This window comes from Siphateles boraxobius, unplaced genomic scaffold, assembly GCF_051911475.1.
Source record: "Siphateles boraxobius isolate OS27281-9 unplaced genomic scaffold, OSU_SipBor_1 6, whole genome shotgun sequence".
In the NCBI taxonomy this organism is placed as follows: domain Eukaryota; kingdom Metazoa; phylum Chordata; class Actinopteri; order Cypriniformes; family Leuciscidae; genus Siphateles; species Siphateles boraxobius.
The window spans coordinates 18,608,908-18,630,000 of record NW_027509186.1 but is presented as its reverse complement, the minus strand read 5'-3'; the positions used below and the strand labels follow the sequence as shown (position 1 = coordinate 18,630,000).

Here is a 21,093-nt window from a genome sequence, read left to right as displayed (position 1 = left end):
AGAGAGAACTCCCACTATCTCCCTCCTTTTGGAGGCATGGCAAGCATCCAGTGACCAAAGGTCTTTGTTTTGATCCTGTTTGTGTTTTCGCACCTCTTTTATTTATTTATTCATGACCGTCAGCAGCAGTGCAGAAACTAAAGTGAGCAATACCTATTAGCAGCAAAGTCTTGCCTCTTTTAGAAACGTCTCATCCTCTCCTTTATGGTTAATAGCAAAGCAGGGTCAAATTCTCCTTTTTCAGCTTGAACTTCACTTTGTAAAACTTTTAAAAGAAAAATATCACTTTTTTTCAAAGCAGTTACATTTTGGCAGGTGACGAGGTAAATGAGGCGGCAGATTGTAAAGTTGTTACAGTCAAAAAAAATTCTGATAAAAAAAATAAGCAGTTTAGGAGAAGTGAACAATTTTAATATAGAGCTTTTCTTTAAGTGTCATCTGCTTTTTAGATGACTTGCAACTCATTATCAAGAGAGATTAATATTAAAGTCAATAAGATTGTTTTCTTTCATCAAAGTGTATTCAATGAGAAGGTATAGGAAAAATGAAAACTGAAAACAGAAATGTAGGATTGGACTCGATTTTATGGTTTAGGAATTTATTGAATTGAATTTCTTAGGACAACTATGATGAACTTTTTTGATCCACTTTAAATGTTGATTACTGTAGTTGCTTATTAGCATGCATATTACCAGGGTATTTGCTGTTTATTAGCACTTACCTGTATAAAGACATATTAATGCCTTATTCTGCACGACCATATTTTACATCCCTTAATCCTACCTAATGCCCAAACTAAAAAACTACCTTACTAACTATTAATTAGCAGTAATTAGGAGTTTATTGAGGCAAAAGTTGTTATTAGTTAAAAGTAGTTGGTTAATAGTGAGAATTGGACCCTAATCTAAAGTGTGTCCGGGTTTTTAAAAAAAGAGAGAACAATCTGTGACGTCACCTGAGAAGAAAAATGTTTCAGATGCAGTGCAAGTTGACTAATTTGTTGTTCCGATGTGAACACTTGTGCCTTATGGTTACTTCAGTAAACATCACCGTGTGCTCATCTGACCAGGTCACTACAGTCTACGTGGCACCAATTCCCATCACAGTGTACTCAGATGCTCCTAATTGCTGTCATGTTTCATGGGGATGTATCTGAGTATCTTCTGGAAAAGACATGACCTTGCTCACCTTCGCGGGTATGTGGATCCAAATAGCCGCATTGAACAGAATATGGTCACAGAGTTGTTTGAGGAGAGGTGCACCGTGGGAAAGGCCATCCAGGTATTTGGCGAAAGACAGGAACTGCTCCAGAACGGCCCTGGTGATGTGCACCCGCGATGACTGAAAAACAATTGTGAGATTTTTGTTAGTTTACCAAACCCAACCTCTGATTTTCAAATAAATGAATAAACCAACATCTTAAACTTGAAGCCATTGCTTGACTTTGTAGCTAAACAAGGACTTTAACTTTGTAGAGACTTTCTGTGTTATTAGTCTCAGCTGGCACCTGAGGTTCAGACAGGTGTGCGGTGTGAGACAGGAGTGAGTATAAATGAGACACAAACAGATGGCCGTCTACGTGTGAATGGGACGGCAGGCAGAGGGATCATTCAGGTGCCGTCCAGCTCAGATTTACAGCTGCTGCTGTTAAATGACAAAGTGAGGCTTTTATTCAAGTGCCAACTTTAGATGGAGCCAATGGTACATTGAGTCTATGAAATAAGGACAGCTATGAATAAGTAAAGATAGCGAGAGGAAAAAAGAATAATGACACTGGGATAATTTGTGTCATCGCAATAAACGCATGGACGAATAAACACAAGGAAGAATATAATAGTGCCGTTGAACCGGCATTCGCAGAGGAAATGCTGAAGTGTGCATTTGTCATTCATCAACCATAATGCGCCTTTCTCCTCTGTCCTAGCAAGTGAATTGTCTGCGTGTTTTTTTCATTATTATCATTCAGCTCATGCTTACAAAAGCTTGACTCAATTGAGGTCATGACAACTCCTTCTGAAAGAGCAAATCTTAAAACTCTTATCACCATTTAAAGAAAAGAGCAATTCATGGTTAGCTTCATGCATTGAGAGTTTTTTTAAAGGTGCAGTTTGTAATGTTGTCAGCTAGTCGGTGAAATGGGTACCACAATTCAAATTATTGGAGAGATTTGTTTCCCCCGCCCTCTCCTCCACAGACTTGCCGCTTATGCGGGTTGCCAGAATGGGGAGACGCAACAGGACAAGCACAATTGACAATGGAGAGTTGATCAATCAATCCTCTTTGCGACGTCTGATGCTTGAGGCGACTGCAAGGGAACTCCATTTTGTTCTATCGGCTGCTGTTGCGGGAGCGGTCTGCAGGGTGAGGCCTCTGGTCTTGAGTTCTCGCTCCACGGTTTGATGCCAGGTCTCTTTGGGTCTGCCCCGTTTCCCTTTTCCCTGTGGAGTCCATCTCAGTGCCACCCTTGGTAGTGAGTCAGGGGGCATTCTGCATTTTCTATTTCTGGCATTCTATTTTATGCTTTAGTACATTGCATACACCATCTTTAGAATAGTATTTTAACCAGTGTTAAAATATGTTCTCCTATCCAGATTAATGTGCAACTAAAAGATAATTGCAGGCGGATTGCTCCAAAGAGTGTAAACAATGTGCAATGGGCTAACCAATGCTCTGAGCCGTGGAACAACCGTTTTGTCTGAACAATGGTTTGGGAAAATCTGCTTGGAAACCACTATTTTTATAATTCCGTTTGGTGTTGCTAACTGCACAAAAAATTTAGACTTCAGCTTTAATCAATCTAAATTATATGTTAGTAAATGAAAAACAAAAGAAAACAGTCACATCACCTTTTCCAAGAGGTATCCAATTACCAGGAAACCCTTCCCACCAAGCATCTGCTCTTGCATTGCCACTGAGCTCTTGAGAAGCTCCATCAGGAAGGCCAGGAGAGTTGAACTGCAACAAAACATCTCATTACACAACTTTAATGGGTAACCGCTGCTTAAGATTAAAGATTAAAGACTTGTCGACCAAATATTAATGGAAAGAATCGCAAGAAATTCCTGCACTTTATGCTATTGGTTGATTGTTAAAATTTTTGTATCAGCCAATATTGGATATTTAATTGTGCATCATTTAAAGTTAATCTTTAAAAAAACACAAATATTTACTTCAAATGTAATCTTTAACAAATTTAAAAAAAAAATAGTTTTCAAATTGAACATTATAATGCTGTGATGCCCAAATTCACTTGTGGCATTTAAAATTACTGTTTTTATTTTTAAGTGTTTTATTTTGACCAAATAGAATTTTAATATCTGCCATTTGCTAGTTATTGGCCTTAAAATGAAAATAATAATTAATATTATTCTCTATAAAGCTCAAAAGTTTGGGGTCAGTAAGATATTCAATGTTTTTGACAGAAGTCTCTTATGCTCAACAAGGCTGCATTTATTTGATCAAATACACAATAAAAACAGCAACATTGTGAAATATTTTTACAATACAAAAATCAATATAGTCTATTTTAATATATTTTAATATGTATTGTATTCCTGTGATAGCAAAGCTGAATTTTCAGTATTCATTACTTCAGTTTTCAGTGTCACATGATCTTTCAAAAATCATTCTGATATACTGATTTTGTGCTTTAAGAAACATTTCTTATTGCATGTTTTATCAACATTGAAAACAGTTGTGCTTTTCAATATATTTTGTGGAAATTATACATTTTCTTCACGATTCTTTGATGAATGGAACAGCATTTATTTGAAATATAATTATTTTGTAACATTATAGATGTATTTACTGTAACTTTGTATCCATCTAAGGCATCCTTGCTGAATAAAAGTATTAATTTTGTCTTACTGACCCCAAACTTTTGGTGGACATAATATAACTTACCACACTGTGGTTTCCACCTGGCTTTCATTGTGCTGAAGGAAATCCAGTTGTGCAAAGAGAGGAAACAGCACCTGGATACCGCCAATGGAGTGAATGGCACTATGAATGGAGTGTGTAACGATGGCCTTTACATCCTTATAGAAACAGAAGGGGAAAATCACATGGATTAAAAAGTAGTGATCGATGCATTCAGTAATGAACTTTTTTGCCAGTGACTTACATTAACCTAATCTCTACAAATAATTACCATTGAATGGCAAACACTGACATTATCCCATGGTGTTAGCTAAACAACGCAGCATCTGATTAACATTTAGTGACATTTCTAACCATTATGCACTTTATTAAGGATTAAAAGAGTAGAAAGGAGTCTTAAAGTGTTAAGCAGACATTTACTGTACCTGTAGCATTAGAGCGTGAGGCGAATGCACGAAAATGGACGGGTTTTCTCTGGGCGAGGACTCCAGGCAGAGCTGAGCGTCTGTGGCTTTGGCGTTGTAAGTGAAGGAGACACTGTTTGCTAACTTTCCATCGTACAACACTTGTTTATGGTGGTCAGCCAGATGGATATCGCTTTCCGATTTAAATTTAAAGGTGCTCTAGGAAGGTAAAAAAAAACAAGATAAAGAGACAAATTAAGAGAAGTCTAGACCAACACAGAAAATCTTAGATGAAAATCTGGTCTAAATGACGCAATATTAACCTCTAAAAATGCTGGTGAAGGTGAGAGAATTAACTAATGAGTAAATGATCACAAAACAGGTGAAAATATCACAATGTATATTTAACAGTACATCTATGTAAATCATATTATTCCATGTGCTTATTAAAGGATTTACTATTCCTAGCATGAAAAGGAGAAGATTCTTTTTATGTAGTGATTAAATCTTATCCAAAGTCGTGGGAGCGCGATGAATAATAAATGAGCTCGGTGACATGAAATAATCATGAAGATGAAGTAGAGGCGATATGGGAATCCCCCAGCTGAATTATCATTCATGAGGTTGTTTCGTGTGCTGTCAAATCAAAGGCCTGCAGCCCAACACCTGCAGCACATCCCAGGTGATGATGTCATCCAGATGTGACCTGCTCCAGATGTGTGCTAACTATTTTAAATTGCAGTGAGCAGACAATGATAACAAGGCATTTTTTGACAACACTTGACAACACTTGCATGAACAAAAGCAATGTTTATAGTTTGTCATGTGACCAGATAACAGATACACATAAGCTTATCAGCGTCTATGGATATCATTCTATGCACACTCAAGGGCAGCAAACTTTCTTTTCCACACAGATACACATAAAAACATGGGCTATGTTCAAAATCGAATACTAGTGCATTACGTACTGCATACGGTGGAGTATATAGTATTTATTGCTATATTTACTATTGCTATAGTTCAAATAGTTGTAGTGCACTACATTTTGTTACATGATATCTTTGCAATCAATTAATTCATTATTTCAATAAATATCATCTAGTTAACTTAGCCTTTTTTAACAAATCTTATGTAAATCTGTCCTTGAGCTCAACTCAATGATTAAAAAAGGAGATGTTAACAACTGCATTCAGAACAAACTACCTGGCCCTTTGTATTCATATTTCATTATGCATGTACTACAGTAACTGTTCAGTGTCTATTTAAAGATGTAGGAGGGTGTTTGGTTTCTTAGGCAATAAACCTGGTATGATAAAATATTTTTCCATATACGATCTGTGAGCAAATAATTACAGCATTATATAGAAACAAGTATGTCTGTTCAGCTTATGTTAGCTTAGTGTTATCTTTATTCTATTCAAAATAAAGAAAACAGACAGAAAAAAAAGAAACTTTAATGATCTGTATGGTTATTTTGACCTAAAAAGATTGATGTTGATTGGTTCTCTTACGAGAGGTTCTCTCGTATTGCGTAAGTTGCTTACGCTACGGGTAAAGTAATCTTTTCTCGAGATATGAAGCCAAAAAATTATCCTAATTTTTCCATTTATTGTCAACGCAGTGCAGGAGCTAGCAGACCTAGAGCAGGCTATCTTGCATTCTCATTGGCTGCCCTGCGGCAACTGCAGCAGCCTACCACTGAGCCTTGTGCGTGACGTCGCGCCCTCCACGCGTCACAGCCCACCAAAAGGGGCGTGGTTTAGCATATAAAAGTCAGACTCGGAGGCTGCTTCACTGATTTTCATCTCTTCAGCGAAGCTCTCCACATCGCTGGACTCTGAGAGAAGCCGCCGCCGTTGAAACCAGCAACCAGCACGCAGAGGAAAGCGCCTGAGGAAGCCGGTCGTCTTTGCCGCCTTCAGCCTTCTGTGCCTGCTACGCCATCTGGCGACGAGTATCCTTCAGAGCTATTGCTTCCGTGGGTGTTCGCCGCCGCGACACTCACTTTCTAAAAGAGTGCGAGGCGATTTTCTTAAAATGCCTTGCATTTCCTGTGGCTCGTGCCGAGCCCCGCTCAGCGCCGGAGACCGCCATGTGATCTGCGCTCTCTGCCTGGGCCCAGACCACGCAGCCCTCGCTCTTGATTCGGGAGGCTGCGTGCACTGTGAAGCGATTCCGCGGTCGACCCTGCGGGCTTGACTCGAGGCCTTCAACGTGGAAGCTGTCACTCTGCCCCCCACTGGACCGCGCAAGAAGAAGCGCCGTTCACAGAGACCACCGGAGCCTGAGGTCACACCGAAGCGCTTGCCGGAGCTCATCCCGCGAGCTTCTCTCTCTCCTTCTCCGCCCCTCCTGGACGCGCAACTGCCAGCTTCGGCCCTCACTGCCGCGAGGCGGGACGAGGCTGAACCTTTGCCCGCCCTCTGCGAGATGGCATCTCATAGTCCGCCCTCCCGTCCAAAGCCTGCAGGACCACCTCAGCTCTTGTCGGCCACGCGTTTTCAGCCGGCGGACAGGCTGCGTCCGTCCTGCACTCGATGGCTGTGCTTCAGATCCTTCAAGCCGATCTCTTCCATGAATCCGCTTCCTTAGAGGAGCCAGGAGGATGAATCCCCCGCAACCCCCGTCGGTTCCCATGTGGGATCTTTCCTTGGTCCTAGAGCCCCTGAAAGCTTTCCCCTTTGAACCGCTAGATTCCGTGGACCTAAAGTACCTCTCGCTCAAAACCGTTTTTCTGACAGCTCCGTCATCAGTTAAACGTGTGGGGGATTTACACACACTATCTGTTAGCGCTTCGTGTCTTGAGTTCGGGCCAAATGACTCTGGAGTCACCCTCAACCCAAGGCATGGCTATGTCCCTAAGGTGATGGGCACTCACTTCAGAGCGCAGGTCTGGGATTTCCATTCACAACATTTGTGACATGGCAGGCTGGGCCTCCCCGTCCACATTTGTTAGGTTTTATAACCTGGAAGTTCCCGCCCTGCAGGCTAGATTTCTGTCATTATGAGCGGTGTGTATGTTCTGCCCAGATCTGATCATGCGCAGACTACTCTCACGTGACCTTAGCTCTCCTGGTTGAGCTGCACTGTATGGTGAATGTTTATACAGACCGGCAACGCCGCTCTGTATGCCCTATAAGTGCTTATGAACATGTGCTGGCCCGCGTTGCTGGGCGCCTGATTCCCACTTATCTATGTTCCCCGGGATGCCCTGGGACTCATGAAGTGGATGCTTGGCGCGCACGGCGTTGACAATGGGTTCTCGTAGCGTAAGCAACTTACGCAATACGAGAGAACCTCTCCTAAGAGAACGTACTTGGTTACTTACGTAACCTCGGTTCTCTCTAGAAGAGGGAACGAGTATTGCGTAACCTGACCGTGCAGGCACCACAAGCGATTTTCGCTTCAGTCAATGAAAACCAGAGAAGCAGCCTCCAAGCCTGACTTTTATACGCTAAACCACGACCCTTTTGGCGGGCTGTGACACGTAGAGGGCACGGGCGCCCTCATTGTGCGTGACGTCACACGCGAGGCTCAGTGGTAGGCTGCTGCAGTTGCCGCAGGGCAGCCAATGAGCATGCAAGATAGCCTGCTCTAGGTCTGCTAGCTGCTGCACTGCGTTGACAATAAATGGAAAAATTGGGATAATTTTTTGGCTTCATATCTCGAGAAAAGATTACTTTACCCGTAGCGTAAGCAACTTACGCAATACTCGTTCCCTCTTCTAGAGGGAACCGAGGTTATGTACGTAACCAAGTACATTTTCTCTGCTGAACAGATAGCACAAATGTCACCTGTTGCTGGTCAGGTTTCTGCTGCAAACATATGATGTAGCGCAAAGCAAATCTCAAAATATATCAGATTGACTGGGAAAATCACAGCAGGTTAATACATGGCGACAGTGTGCAAAAAAGTTGAAAGCACTGCCTGAGAAAAAAAATGTATCTGACAGGATGCTGGCGTAACGTCTAATACACTTCAGACAGAAACAGATGATGTCATGCTCACATGTTCTTTCATAGTGAGACTCTGTACTAGTAACAGAGCATCTGTCTTCCATGACAACAGGGAGAAATACAAAGTTAGGGACTGTCTGACAAAATATAGAAATTATATATCATCATAAAATAATAATAATTAATGACGATAATTTTTTGAACAGCAAATCAGCATATTAGAATGATTTCTGAAGGGTCATGTGATCATAGATATGCATACATAGATTTCACATTCGACCACTCCAGGCACGTCTGCCATCTTGGAACGGTCAAACTTTCAAATGTTGTCGTCACTCATAGTAAAATATCAATGAGTTTTCCAAGATTCCACAACACTGCATAGAAATTTGACTTCCCAGAGAAATGGGATAACCTTCACAGGTTCTTATTGTGTTTTTATATGCATTAACTCATCACAACAGGTTTTTATACTATGGTAAATTTTTAATGTGGTGGTGTTAGATAATGCCTTCATCTTGTTGTATTGTGTTAGTTTATCAAAAAGTTCAGCATCTGCTGAAGTCTATTGCAGATATAGATATTCATACATGCGTCTAACTACGGTTGCAGCTCTCGAATGTTCACAGACCGGCTTTGACTGTTCCAATATGATAGATGACTTAGATACATATATATATATATATATATATATATATATATATATATATATGATCGATGACATGTGTGTGTGTGTGTGTGTGTGTGTGTGTGTGTGTGTGTGTGTGTGTGTGTGTGTGTGTGTGTGTGTGTGTGTGTGTGTGTGTGTGTGTGTGTGTGTGTGTGTGTGTGTGTGTGTGTGTGTGTGTGTGTGACACTTCCAAAATTCAGCTTTGTCATCACCGGAATAAATTAAACTTTAAAATATATAATAATAGACTTATTAGAAATCGTATTCATGTTTTACGACATTACTGTTTTGTTTTTTAGCTTGATTAGCATAAGAGACTTATGCTCCCAAAACATACAAACATATTCTTCCAAACTGAAGCTGCTAATCTGAGACCAAACCTGTTTATTCTATCAAGGCATTGAAGACAAGAACACAAGTAAATGTGTCTGACTGGAGCTCAGTGTTTGTAGGCAAGACGGTAATCGGGTCATCTTCAGATCAGACACATGAATCCCTGGAGACTGTGAGTTTTCAGCTTGCCACAGCCCACTGTCTCGACGTATCCGGGCAGGTACTCTGCTAAAAGGCTAAGAAGGCTATAAGGACCCAAGGGAGCCAACATATTTCAGTCAACAGAACAAATAATGGTGTCAGTGGTTGTTGAGGGCAGAAAGCCAAGGTCAGGGAAGGGAAGGGTAGCAAACTGGAAAAAAAATACTATTTAATAGCTAACATGGTTTGAGAATACTGGGTTTCATTCACAACGCATGCGTACGCACAAATTTGTGCATGAAATCTGCCTATGAACATTTTCACAAACAAATCATGATTCACCAAAAACATTATTACTAAAATGTATTTAAAATTTACGAAAAAATGTAGGAAAAAGCTGCGTTATAGCTTCAGCTGTGATGTTTTTCTGAAAATTGCAAATATACACGTATGTACAGCTGGCTAATGAGAGGTCTGTAATCTGGGTCTGTATAAAAGGTGTTTATTGAGTTTGAACTGTTTTTGCTCGAGGACCTGGTAAGAGCGAGTCGGCAGAGAGCTGCATATGTTTGACGAGAAGGACACAAGGATGTAAAGAAAACGTCTGCGGAAAGCCCTTATATGGAGATGGTTTGGATGTGTTTTATGCAAATTACTAAACTCCTGCACGCGGCCGCTCATTTAGAATATACTACTTGGAATACTCCAAAAAAAGGTACAACTTTTTATGTGTTTTGGCCGTTCGTTTACACGACAGCGGCGTTTTGGGTGCTTGAAAACGCAAACTTTTGAAAACCTGTTTCAAAGTGCAAACGGTCTCCATGTGAACGACATCTCCGAAGACGATGACGTCCTGCACATGCTTATTACATGTTCAGTCTATAGTGTTTTATCGCCATCTAATGGCCTGGCAGCAGAATACAGGGTTTTTAGTCGTTTTCTCTGATCCGTGTGAATGGGGATTGTTTTGACAATGGTGTCGTCTGTACGCGGAACACTCAAAGGAAAACTTCTCCGTTTTATCCTTGTCGTGTAAACGTACCCTAAAAACAAATTAATTTGTGTACGCAGGTGTTGTAAATTAGGCGGAGATCTTTTGTGAGAAGTTCTCCTGTGCGTACATATACAAAATAATCCACAAAATGATTAGTAAATGGGACCCAATGAAAAAAAATAAAAATAAATTCACATATTCCACATTCATTGTTTGTTTTCTACATTAAAAAAGAAGAAAAGGGGGGGGGAGGGGGACTTTCCCTTATTTTCCGACAAGCAATGGTGCATTTATTTGAAATTTTCTCGCTTGCATGTGTTTTTTTGGTACCCTCATTCTGTCGTTCTGTCTACAGACACCGTTTTAGAAGGCAATACTTACGGTACATCCATCACAATTAAAAACCCATTTTATCATGCTTTTCATCAAATGAGGGACAGGCCCTGTGGTCTAGCCCTGCTATAAACTCTGAAGGCCTTTGCCCTATTCCTAAACCAGGTAAATTCAGCTGATCAGCCACAGAGCTGACAGGTAGTCTGATAGCTGACTCTCCATTGAAATATACAACCCCTTTTGAGATTTCAAGAGACTCCATTCACAGGTTTATCTTGGGTGGGTAATTACTTTCTCCCTGAAGCAGACTGCTCATTATTTCTGCCAACTTGTCCGTCATGACGACGTGAGGGGCAATGGGAATCAGAGGTCTAGAAGCTCCATTAATAAGGGAAATGATCAGTCCACACTGATTAGAGAAAAACCAGTGCAAATGTCTAACAGGTAGTTTAAAATCACACTAGGTAAAAATAAGTAAATACATTGTTAAGATGGGTTTTAGCAGTTATTTGCCCTTTTCGATTGCACAGCTCATGAGTAAAACACTGCTGTAATGGAGCAAAGACAATTGAGATGGTGTCAGAATTTGGAATTAAATTAGGAAAAGCTCATCATTCATAAACAATGGCTTCTGTAATGTCATCTTTGGAATACATATGCTCTCCGTTCCATGCATGTGGTTTATTGTTTTAGATAATGAGTCGCTAATCAAAGCCTGGTGCGTCAGGGAAAATTAGACTTTGCACAATGAGACTGAAAAACTGCTGCGAGTCCCAATTACTAATAGGACAGAGCTTCATATTTAATAAGGATACAGCCTTGAAAAAAAAATCCACAGTAACCTGCTCTGTTTACCCCATGGATGCAATTAAATGCTAAATCGCTTCAAAGGCACCTTGAGAATTAGAGACAAAAGGTCAGAGACATGAAAGGGAAAGAAAGACTATAAACTATCCTGAGGCAGACTTCCTCAATGGAAGACTTCATTAAGAAGCAAAACCGAGAAACTTTGCTGTCGTCAGTGTAAAAGCAATAATGCATGACGACAAAAAGAATAAGGTTCGTCAAACAAACGTTTGGTGATAAGTAAATATGTAAATGCAGCATTTCTCACATCCTTTTTTCCAGCTTAGGCATTTTTGTGACATGGACAATAATGACCAGCTTGAAATCAGCTGAGATTTAGATCTCAAATCTGCAGTTGTTTCCTCAGGGTGGTGAAATCGTGTTTGAACGCACATCAATCAATGACCAAATGCCACAGACAGAGGAATAACATCTCTTGGAGATCAATGTTGGCTGTGAAGCGTTGGGGTGTAACACACTTTGGCAAATCTGATACATACCTTGTATCCTGGGCCTAGTTGATGGATGGCAAATATCTGAGCAGGGTTTAGCGCTTCACTGAACACATAGATGGCTCCGAGCTGTCCGCAGAACACTCGGTTGGCGTCTGCCGTCTCAGATGAGCCGAGGAAACATTTGTCATAGCTCTGTGATAAGCACAAGAAAACAGCTTGAAGTTCTTAGTAGCAATCTCTCAAAAGTGGATAGTAGGGAAAAAATAGAGAGCTGGAGTGGAAATATAGTGGGATGATGCAAAGTCCATACCAAGCGAATAATGGTTAACAATGTAATTGAGATGTAGCATTACAGAGATGCTATTCTGTGCTGAAACCTGCCTATTAGTTTAATCAAAATCAGCATCCGGGAGACCTGAGGTTAAGCACTGCTGGTCCAACCTTTTAATTATCTGACATTGCTTTCGGTGAGGTAGGCTACAGAAAAACAGGAGCAAAGGTCTGTGAATTTTAATCTAATCATGGAATCTCCAAGATAATGTCTTATAAAAAGTTTGAGCTGGCAAATAATATATGTATATATATGTATGTATATCAGGGTTCCAGACTGCGACCAAATTTTTTTGAGAATGTGCGAGTTAAAATATTATGCGGTCGCATTTGTGCGAGTGGACGCTTGAGCAACAGAACGCCGTTGTATCAGCTGCTGCACTCCGTAACTTATGTTCAAAATGAACGAGTAGGCTACATCATGAATCCATTTTCCAAACCGTGTTTTTGACTTATTCTGAATCACTACGGTACGCCTATAATAAGTGTTTATATTCGGACTATTTTATCCCGGGGTCGTCTCGGCTGCGGAGTAGCCCATTGCCTGCTTGACTCGCCATAGACATTAACGGAGAGAAGTTCCGTCTACAATGTTATTCCGCAAGACACGTGCAGTTTATTTATTGACGAACGTAGACGTCACGCGCATTGCACACTGATGGTGAAACTTGCCAATTACGAATTCACGAATTAAGGCATATAAAAATGATAAAAATGGTCTCACGAAACACAGAGCCCCTTCCTCCTACGTCTTTTCAGCAGTAATATTTTCCTCTGTCGAGCGATTACTCTCATCGCTCGACGGAGGAAAAGGAAATTATTATAAAATGCAGAAGGTAAGGAGTGTGAAATTTCTGCTTTTTGTTACAACTATAAACTTTGATAACTAAAAATCTGTATCAGTTTATTATAATACTCTAATCTTTTAAAATGCAATGCATACATTTGAATGTTTAATGATTTTTAAAAGATAGAAAGATGATAATAGACAGACAGATAGATAGATAGATAGATAGATAGATAGATAGATAGATAGATAGATAGATAGATAGAATATGATTCAAATGTAAATAGATGGATTGTATATAATTCAAATGTAAAATGCTTAAAATTACAGATTAAAATTACTGTCCAAAATCCATGAAAATCCTGAAATTTGGCAATGATAATTAATATATTACAGGTATTTCTGCTGCAACCCAGAAAGCCGTTGCTAGCCTTGGTCCATTAAAACCACTATTCATCAGCATGCATTGATTAATCCCATGGCATGTAGCAAAAAAAAAAAAAAAAAGGTGCGACCAAATCATATGCTGGTGCGACCAACTGAGAAAGTAGGTAGCACCAGTGCAACCAGTGGAAAAGTTAGTCTGGAGCCCTGTATATGTATATATACAGTATATTAGGGGTGTAAGAATATATCGTATCACAATATATCGCAATACAAATGCAACAATATATATCGTGGATAGTGACAATATGTATTGTGTAAGTTCACCCAAAATAAAATGACTGTGCGAGTAAAAAATTCAAGTTTTCAGAGTTTTAGTGTCAGTACTACATTAAACTACTATATATATTGTTGAATATAATGTATAATAATGCAATGGGGGAATATATGTGGGTCCTGATAATACTAAATGTCTTATGTTACCAGTAAAAAGTGGCCTACATTATTTTAAATATATCTAGTCGGTGAAAGAGTGCAAGCATATTCGTCTAAATTAATTCTGTATTTTCAGATTCAGAATCATGAATATTTCATCATGAATATTATATGAATATCGCAATAATATTGTATCATGAGTTCAGAATCGTGATATGTATTGAATCGTGACATGAGGGTATCGTTACACCCCTAATAGTCTGTATTTATAGATATACAGACAACCTTTATCTTACCTACATAAAAGTGTACCATTTTCATCATATTGCAAAAAACAAAACGAAAAAAAAACACATTAATCAGCATCAAGAAGACATACAGTAAAATACTGATTAAGAAAAAAGTTTTGCAGCTCACATATATCACTGTATCGGCTAAACTACATGATAGGCTTGACGTGCTGGCAGCAATAAATGTCATTTATTTATTCTGAAACTGTGCTAAGAAAATGCATCTTTTATCATTAAATTTCACACTGTGCACACAGTGGTGATGATATTACTCTGAGAGAACATCCGGCAGCTACAGACAGAGAGAGCGATAGCAAAGCGGTCTTACGTCGTTGGTGTTGACGTGCCAAGCCATGTCACCGTAGGAGACGAGCTGACCATTGACGTAGCAGCGAATCTCACTGTTCCTCCAGCGGTTGTAGATGTGAACAATGCTGATCATGTACCACTAGAGAGAAAAAAAAAACATTGCAGTGCATGAGGAAGGTTTAAATAATGCAAATCAATAGTTCTCAACTGGTAGGTCACAATCTAAAAATCAGTTGCAGGACTGTTCTGAGAGGGTCGTGGAGAGAGCAATTAATTCTGCATATTGCAGAAGCAACGGAGCATACATTTCTATAAATAATAAAACTAATTATGTATTGTGATAGTATCAGCATGAAATTAAATTGAACCCTTTTCTAGTATTAATGCACAATCAACGAATGATCAATTATAATATTAACATTTGTCAGATATCACTGTTAAATTGCATTTACAGTATATTATGTATAAAACACTGATAATTTTACAGTAATTGAGGTACATAAAAAAATTCCAACACTACTTCTTGATTGCAAAATAATTCAGCAATCATCAAAACACTTAAAGCCAAATGCTACAATTTCTAAGAAATCAGGCTTGGTCGGGGAAAACAGATAATTGCAGGATTTCAGATGGACAGAATCTTTTCAGAATATTTACTTTCAAATAGGGTTTTAGCTGTATTTTTCTTTTCTGGCACTGGAAGCACAAAATTCAACCCAAAACCATTTTCATGGGCAGCAGGCAGAAGGTCTAATGCAGTAAAAATTTGCATTTAGATATAAATAATACATCAGATTTTGAGTGAGAGGAGAAGAGAAGAGAAAAGAAGAGAGGAGAGGAAGCAGACAGAGGCAGAGAGGAAATCAGAGTAGTGAGGGAGTAAAGGAAGGTTTACTTAGCAGGAGACAAGGGTCATTACAGATTTCATTTCTGTCACTGTGCCACCACACGAAAGAGTCACGATATGGTGCAGTGTTTCAAAACACACACAATTCAGGATAAGAAGCATGTTCTGTGTGTGTTCTGTTCATTGATCGTAACATCCAACGGAGCTGTTTTTAATCATCGTTTTCTCTTTCATGCCAGCTCATTTTTAAAACAACATACCTTACATTTCCATTTAGCTAAATTTTGAAAAATACATAATCATATATGCATGAACTGTAATGAGGTTCTATTGCCATTCTGTCATTGCAAATTATCTGCATTTTTTAATCCTCAAAGCAAGACCACATCAAAATGTACTAAGAGAGTTTCTACACAGCCTGTTATCGCTTGTATTAAGTCACTAAATCAAAAATTCCATTGTTAGGAAGAAGAAAAGAAAAAAGAAAAGCTATGAGTCTAAACCACTGGAGATGCGAAGAATTAAACAGTTCATTTACATGTGCATAACAAAGGATAATCCAAGCTACAAAAATTCATTTCTCTTCTTAAACTGAGATCAAATGATAAATTGTTATTTTATCACTTTTGGAACACAAGAGGTCTGAATCACATTGGCTTATCTGTACATCAACATATTATTACATTAAACGCATAGAAGTGGCTGAAAATTAAAACATTAATGGGTCTGACCTTTTTCTGTAAACAGATCAATTTAAATGTGCTATTTAAATGAAACTATGTAGACGTAAAATTCTCATCCTATTTATTTTTTATCATTTATTTATTTAATTTTATTTAATTAAGTAATTTTACTTAATTTAATTCATTTTTATTTCATTTCATTTTACATTTCATAAAGCATCATCTTGTGCAGTTTCACACAATATGCAAACTTTTTTGGTTAACCTTTTACCATAAGTCCTGGCGTATCGGACAGATACTGTAAGATTTGATTTTAGGAAAGAACTTCAAGACTTTGGCAAGCCCATTCACCAAAGGCTAAAAAGAGCAAGTTGGAAATATTAACATTTATACAGATTACACCAGCTAAGAGCATTTAATATTGAGTAGAAACAAGAAATTCATTTATTAGACAGATGTTTCAAAACTGCAGCAGCTGTGCAGTGATTTCCAAGAGATTTCCCTTCGATTCAACAAAACAAAAACAAATACAGAAAATAGCCTCAGTTATCTCATGTCCTGGGGTTCACTAACAGTTTGTAAACAGCATATTTAGCCCAGTTAACTGGATCATACATCCTCCGGCACAGCTTTGTGGTTTTCACTGAGCATCACAGCAAGAAAATTCACAAGTGCATCCACTCAATTCTTACTCCTTCACGACACAAATACTAGATTACTGCAGATGCTAGTAGGAGAGAGAGAAAATCAAAGCTGGAAATGAAAGTCTACCTTGCGGGGCTGAAAGTCATATTTCACGCAGTGCTGGAAGCCCTTTCCTTTCGACTTCAGTGACGTCACAATCAAGCAGTTACCCACAAAATGTGCCGAGTATCCGATGCCTTTGCTTGTGCGGAAACTGAAATTGAAAAATAAATAAATACACATATAATATACAGTATTATAGAGTATAACACTTTAAGGTGATGTATTTGCAAAATATATTTTGATAGTAGTCATTGGCAACCCTGCTTAAGAAAAAAAAAACTTTAAACAAGCTAACATTTGATTTGCTGGTTTTAATTGGTGTTTCAGCCTGGCTTTATATAGGAGTTTTGGGCACCTTTGAGATGGTCAGACTGGGAAAGCGGCTTTCTGGCCAGCTAAACCACCATAACACTTTAGCTAGGATGGGAGATTATTTTAAACCAGCTCAGTCTACACCAGCTACAACCATCGTATGCTATTTTAAGATATTCTTGTTTAACAGGCTAGGAAAAATCACATCTTAAACTTTCTTTCAAAACCAAAAAGATGTTTTTGCTAGTCTTTGCTGGTTTTTGCTGGTTTAGGTTGGTCTCCTAGCCTGGTAGTGCTGGTCTACCAGCTTAAAGGATTATTTCACTTCAGATAATTTACTCATCCAAGATATTCATGTCTTTCTTTCTTCTGTCGAAAAGAATATATATATATACACTTTTTAACCATGCTAGTCTTGGACGTCCACGACTTCATGCATGACGTAATCACGTTGGAAAGGTCAGGCGGTAACCTGACGTAGGTTGAAAATATAGGATATGGCGAAAAACTCCACCTTCATTCTCCTCCAACTTCAAAATCATCCGACATTGTTGTTTTACCTTTTGTTCATTTTTTTTTTTTTTTTTTTTTGTAAAGGCCGTTTGACTCAGTCTTTGCACATTTCCTTTGTAAATACTAGGTTGGTACTTCCGCCTACGTCACGCGTGTCCTTTCAAACGTGATTACACAATGCGTGGCGAATCGCAGAGCTAATGCAATACGAGCATTTGAGGTTAAAAAGCATTTATATGTTTATTCTTTTAGAAAATGGCAGATCGTTTCGCTAGATAAGACCCTTATTCCTATTCCCCTTTGAAGCTGCATATCTTGAATTACATGCATGGTGGTGAGTAGAATATCAGGAAATTTTAATTCTGAACTAATCCTATAAAGTGTCTAAAACTCTAAAACCAGCCAACAGATCAGTTTGACTAGACTTGGAACCAGAAAACCAATTTAGGCTGCTCTTCAATGTTTTTAACAGGGTGCGTAGGTTTCCTGATATGCATTAGCTAGTTTCCTGTTCCAAAACAGAGAGAGTAAAGATATCTGTCTGCATTTCAAAATGTCAAAGGCAGTTTTGTGTTCTCTGTCCCCTACAATAGGACTATAAACACTCACATACAAGAAAACTAACAGCACAAGAGATCGTTTTAGTGTCTTCAAGAGCAGAGAATAAGTGTGATTCCCAGCGTGAATCAATACTCTGTTTCTTTGTGAACATCTCCTTTTTATTCCGAAATCTGTGTTACGCACAAATTGAACTCTTGAGTTTGTGTGAGCGGTCCTGCGCTTGGCAGCTCCAGGCTACAGATCTGGCAGCACAACAGCAACAGCGGGACATAGCGCTCACTCTCAAACCCGGCGTTTCAGAGCAGTAGCTATAGCATTATTAGTGTGGCAGACTTCAACAACACCGTTTTGTAACCTCCGCACAAAGCCCGGGGCAGTTTCTCAGTTCCTTGATCTACATAATGCATGCAGGAATTTGTATATTCTGAACTCAAGAACATGTGAAAAATGCTTTCTTTAAAATTATTTGTTAGATGAGCAATATGTTGGTAAACTAATATCAGAGGGAAATTACTGAAAAAAGACCAAGGCTGTTCAAAAATGGATGTTACCCTTCTTTCTCTCTCTCCAAATGCACTCCTCCTCCTTGAGGACCATTTCCCCTCGCGTTTCTGGAACCCTGGCCAATAAACACGCGTCTATGCTATTGATCTGAGCACTAATTACCCACACGTCTCTATACGATGCTCTTTTTGCCTGGCTGACATTAAAAGCCCATATTAATGTCTATTTCCACCCCGGTGTCCCTCAGCAGAGATTTTCCAGCGATTCCAGAACATTCTGCTCCGGGTTCAAACACCTATTGGTTTAATCAGCAGAATCTGACCTAATTCCCTTTTATGCCTGCATAATCCACCACATCATCAGAAAACAAAATCTTCAAACAAAGCTCATTATATAAGTGGCAAAGCAGCCAGAATTCTCTCTCTCTCCCTCTCTCTCTTAAACGCTAAAACAAAGCCACTCAGTTTAATGTACTTACAGAAGCAGGCCCTGAAGGTCATTTTCTTTTCTGCTAAGCAAGTTTTATCTAAGAGTTGACAAAGTTAAATATAACCGCATTAAAGCGTAGGCTGTGTGAATGTAGTCACCAGTAAAGGTAGGGTTTGTCTTTGTCCACGTTGATGTTGTTCAAAGGATCCATGCGAAACCAAGTGTTGAGGGTGAAGCCGTTCTGATAAGGCCATTTGGCAATTGGAGGTAACGCAATTGCCTGGCAGAAAACAGAAATTTACAAAGAAATGCATTGGAGTCTGTATATGTAATGTATACTAGACAATTTTGTTTTGGATCCATTCATTCTTCTAAAACTCTAACAGTTATAAAAGTACTTGATGTTCCCAATATATATAGCCAGCCAAACAAATGTATATTCTTATATATGCTAATAGCTTATTCTTCTGTATATATTACAAAAAACAGTATTTCAAATAAATGAAAAACCTTTCAAACCCTTTCTATGTATCAAAGAATCTTTAAAAAAAAATAGTATCACAGTTTCCACAAAAATAGTATGCAGTACATCTGCTTTCAATATTGATAATAATAAAGGAAATGTTTATTGAACAGCAAATCAGCATATTAGAATGCTTTCTGAAGGATCATGTGACACTGATTCAGCTTTGCCATCACATGAATAAATTACATTTTAAAATATATTAAAATAGAACATTTGCTATTTTAAAATGTAATAATTTCACAATATTGCTGTATTTACCTTATATTTAAATAAACAAATGTAGCCTTTGTGAACATAAGAGACTTTCAAAAACATTTACAAAATCTTTCTGACCGTAAAATTTTGAACAATAGTGTGCATTATAAAAATGTTGTTTTTTTTTGCGTTTAAAATGATTTATTCCAGGGGTTTTTTAACAAAACTGAGTTTTACTATTATTATTTTGAATTAATAATTTAATTTAACTTAACAACAAATGAAATGTGTATTAAAAGAAAATACAAATGTACATTATAGGAAAAAAGGTGGTCACTTACAGCAGCACTTCGGCCAGGGAAGTTGAAGAAAGTGTCGGGTCCATGTCTCTGTGCCATTTGAGTGAGAACTGAGAGCAGTTTGACTGCATGTCTCGGCTGTGGAAGACAGAAGTACGTGAGAAGTAAGATAAGCGACTCATGGAAAAAGTAAATTCGCAATAACTAAACTCTCACAGGACCTTCTCAGCAAGAACTTCTAAAATGCTCATTTTTAAATGTAATGTTTTGCCTCACTAAATCGGTTTTGATTTAAGAACTTCGATCCAATCTGTCATATTTGCACCTGTTTTGGCAAGCTAATGAAAACACTGCTGATCAAAACATTTTATTTTCATGTCTCGTAACTAATTGTCTTATTAAAGCGCAATTCTTCACACAATTCTCTATTTTTTCCTCCAGAAGGGGTACTTCACTCAATCCAAAAACTTAAAGCTATTGTGACAACATCCTCACTGTGGTGTCCGCCAGCAGTTGATGTTCTGTCAATATCCCTCACTCGAGAGAACAGTGAATCGATACCTGGGCAGGCCTGATCTGCTCTGTGGTTGATTGCTCCAGAGGTCTAAAAAGGCTCCAAAACGACCTCCAAAAGCGGCGAAGCTAACAACCCCTTGGAGCCCCAGAGCCCTACACGAGTTTTCACTCATTTTCAGTGGCTTACCCACAATCCTCCTTCTCCTCTCAGCATACTGAAGAGCAATTTGAGTTCTTTGACGGTGATACTGTAGCTGGCCAGAACTCCAAGCATATCCACCAACAAGTCTGTTCATCATGAAAAAAAAAAAACAGAAAGACAAAAAGAAGTTAGCTCTGTATTACTGAAGTGGCACAGTGTGGATGTAAACATTAGGATTCCCAGAGGCACAGGTGTGCAACTTACACAAGA

At 38.8% G+C, this 21,093-nt stretch overlaps 1 protein-coding gene across 17 annotated transcripts in view; it reads right to left on the bottom strand.

The window, feature by feature from the left end:
- Positions 1-21,093, bottom strand: part of nbeab (neurobeachin b) — a 292,102-nt gene that overhangs the window by 192,456 nt on the left and 78,553 nt on the right. For 16 of the 17 annotated variants that reach the window (XM_077208039.1, XM_077208041.1, XM_077208040.1 and 13 more), the window contains exons 3-12: positions 20,869-20,969; positions 20,208-20,303; positions 19,304-19,425; positions 16,851-16,977; positions 14,569-14,688; positions 12,060-12,206; positions 4,305-4,502; positions 3,904-4,037; positions 2,847-2,955; positions 1,189-1,341 (exon numbers count right to left, since the gene is read on the bottom strand). In XM_077208039.1, coding sequence (XP_077064154.1) covers positions 1,189-1,341; positions 2,847-2,955; positions 3,904-4,037; positions 4,305-4,502; positions 12,060-12,206; positions 14,569-14,688; positions 16,851-16,977; positions 19,304-19,425; positions 20,208-20,303; positions 20,869-20,969 — 1,307 coding nt within the window. Of the gene's footprint in view, positions 1-1,188; positions 1,342-2,846; positions 2,956-3,903; positions 4,038-4,304; positions 4,503-12,059; positions 12,207-14,568; positions 14,689-16,850; positions 16,978-18,763; positions 18,997-19,303; positions 19,426-20,207; positions 20,304-20,868; positions 20,970-21,093 lie in introns of those variants that run through there. The other variant, XM_077208053.1, reaches the window with a different exon arrangement.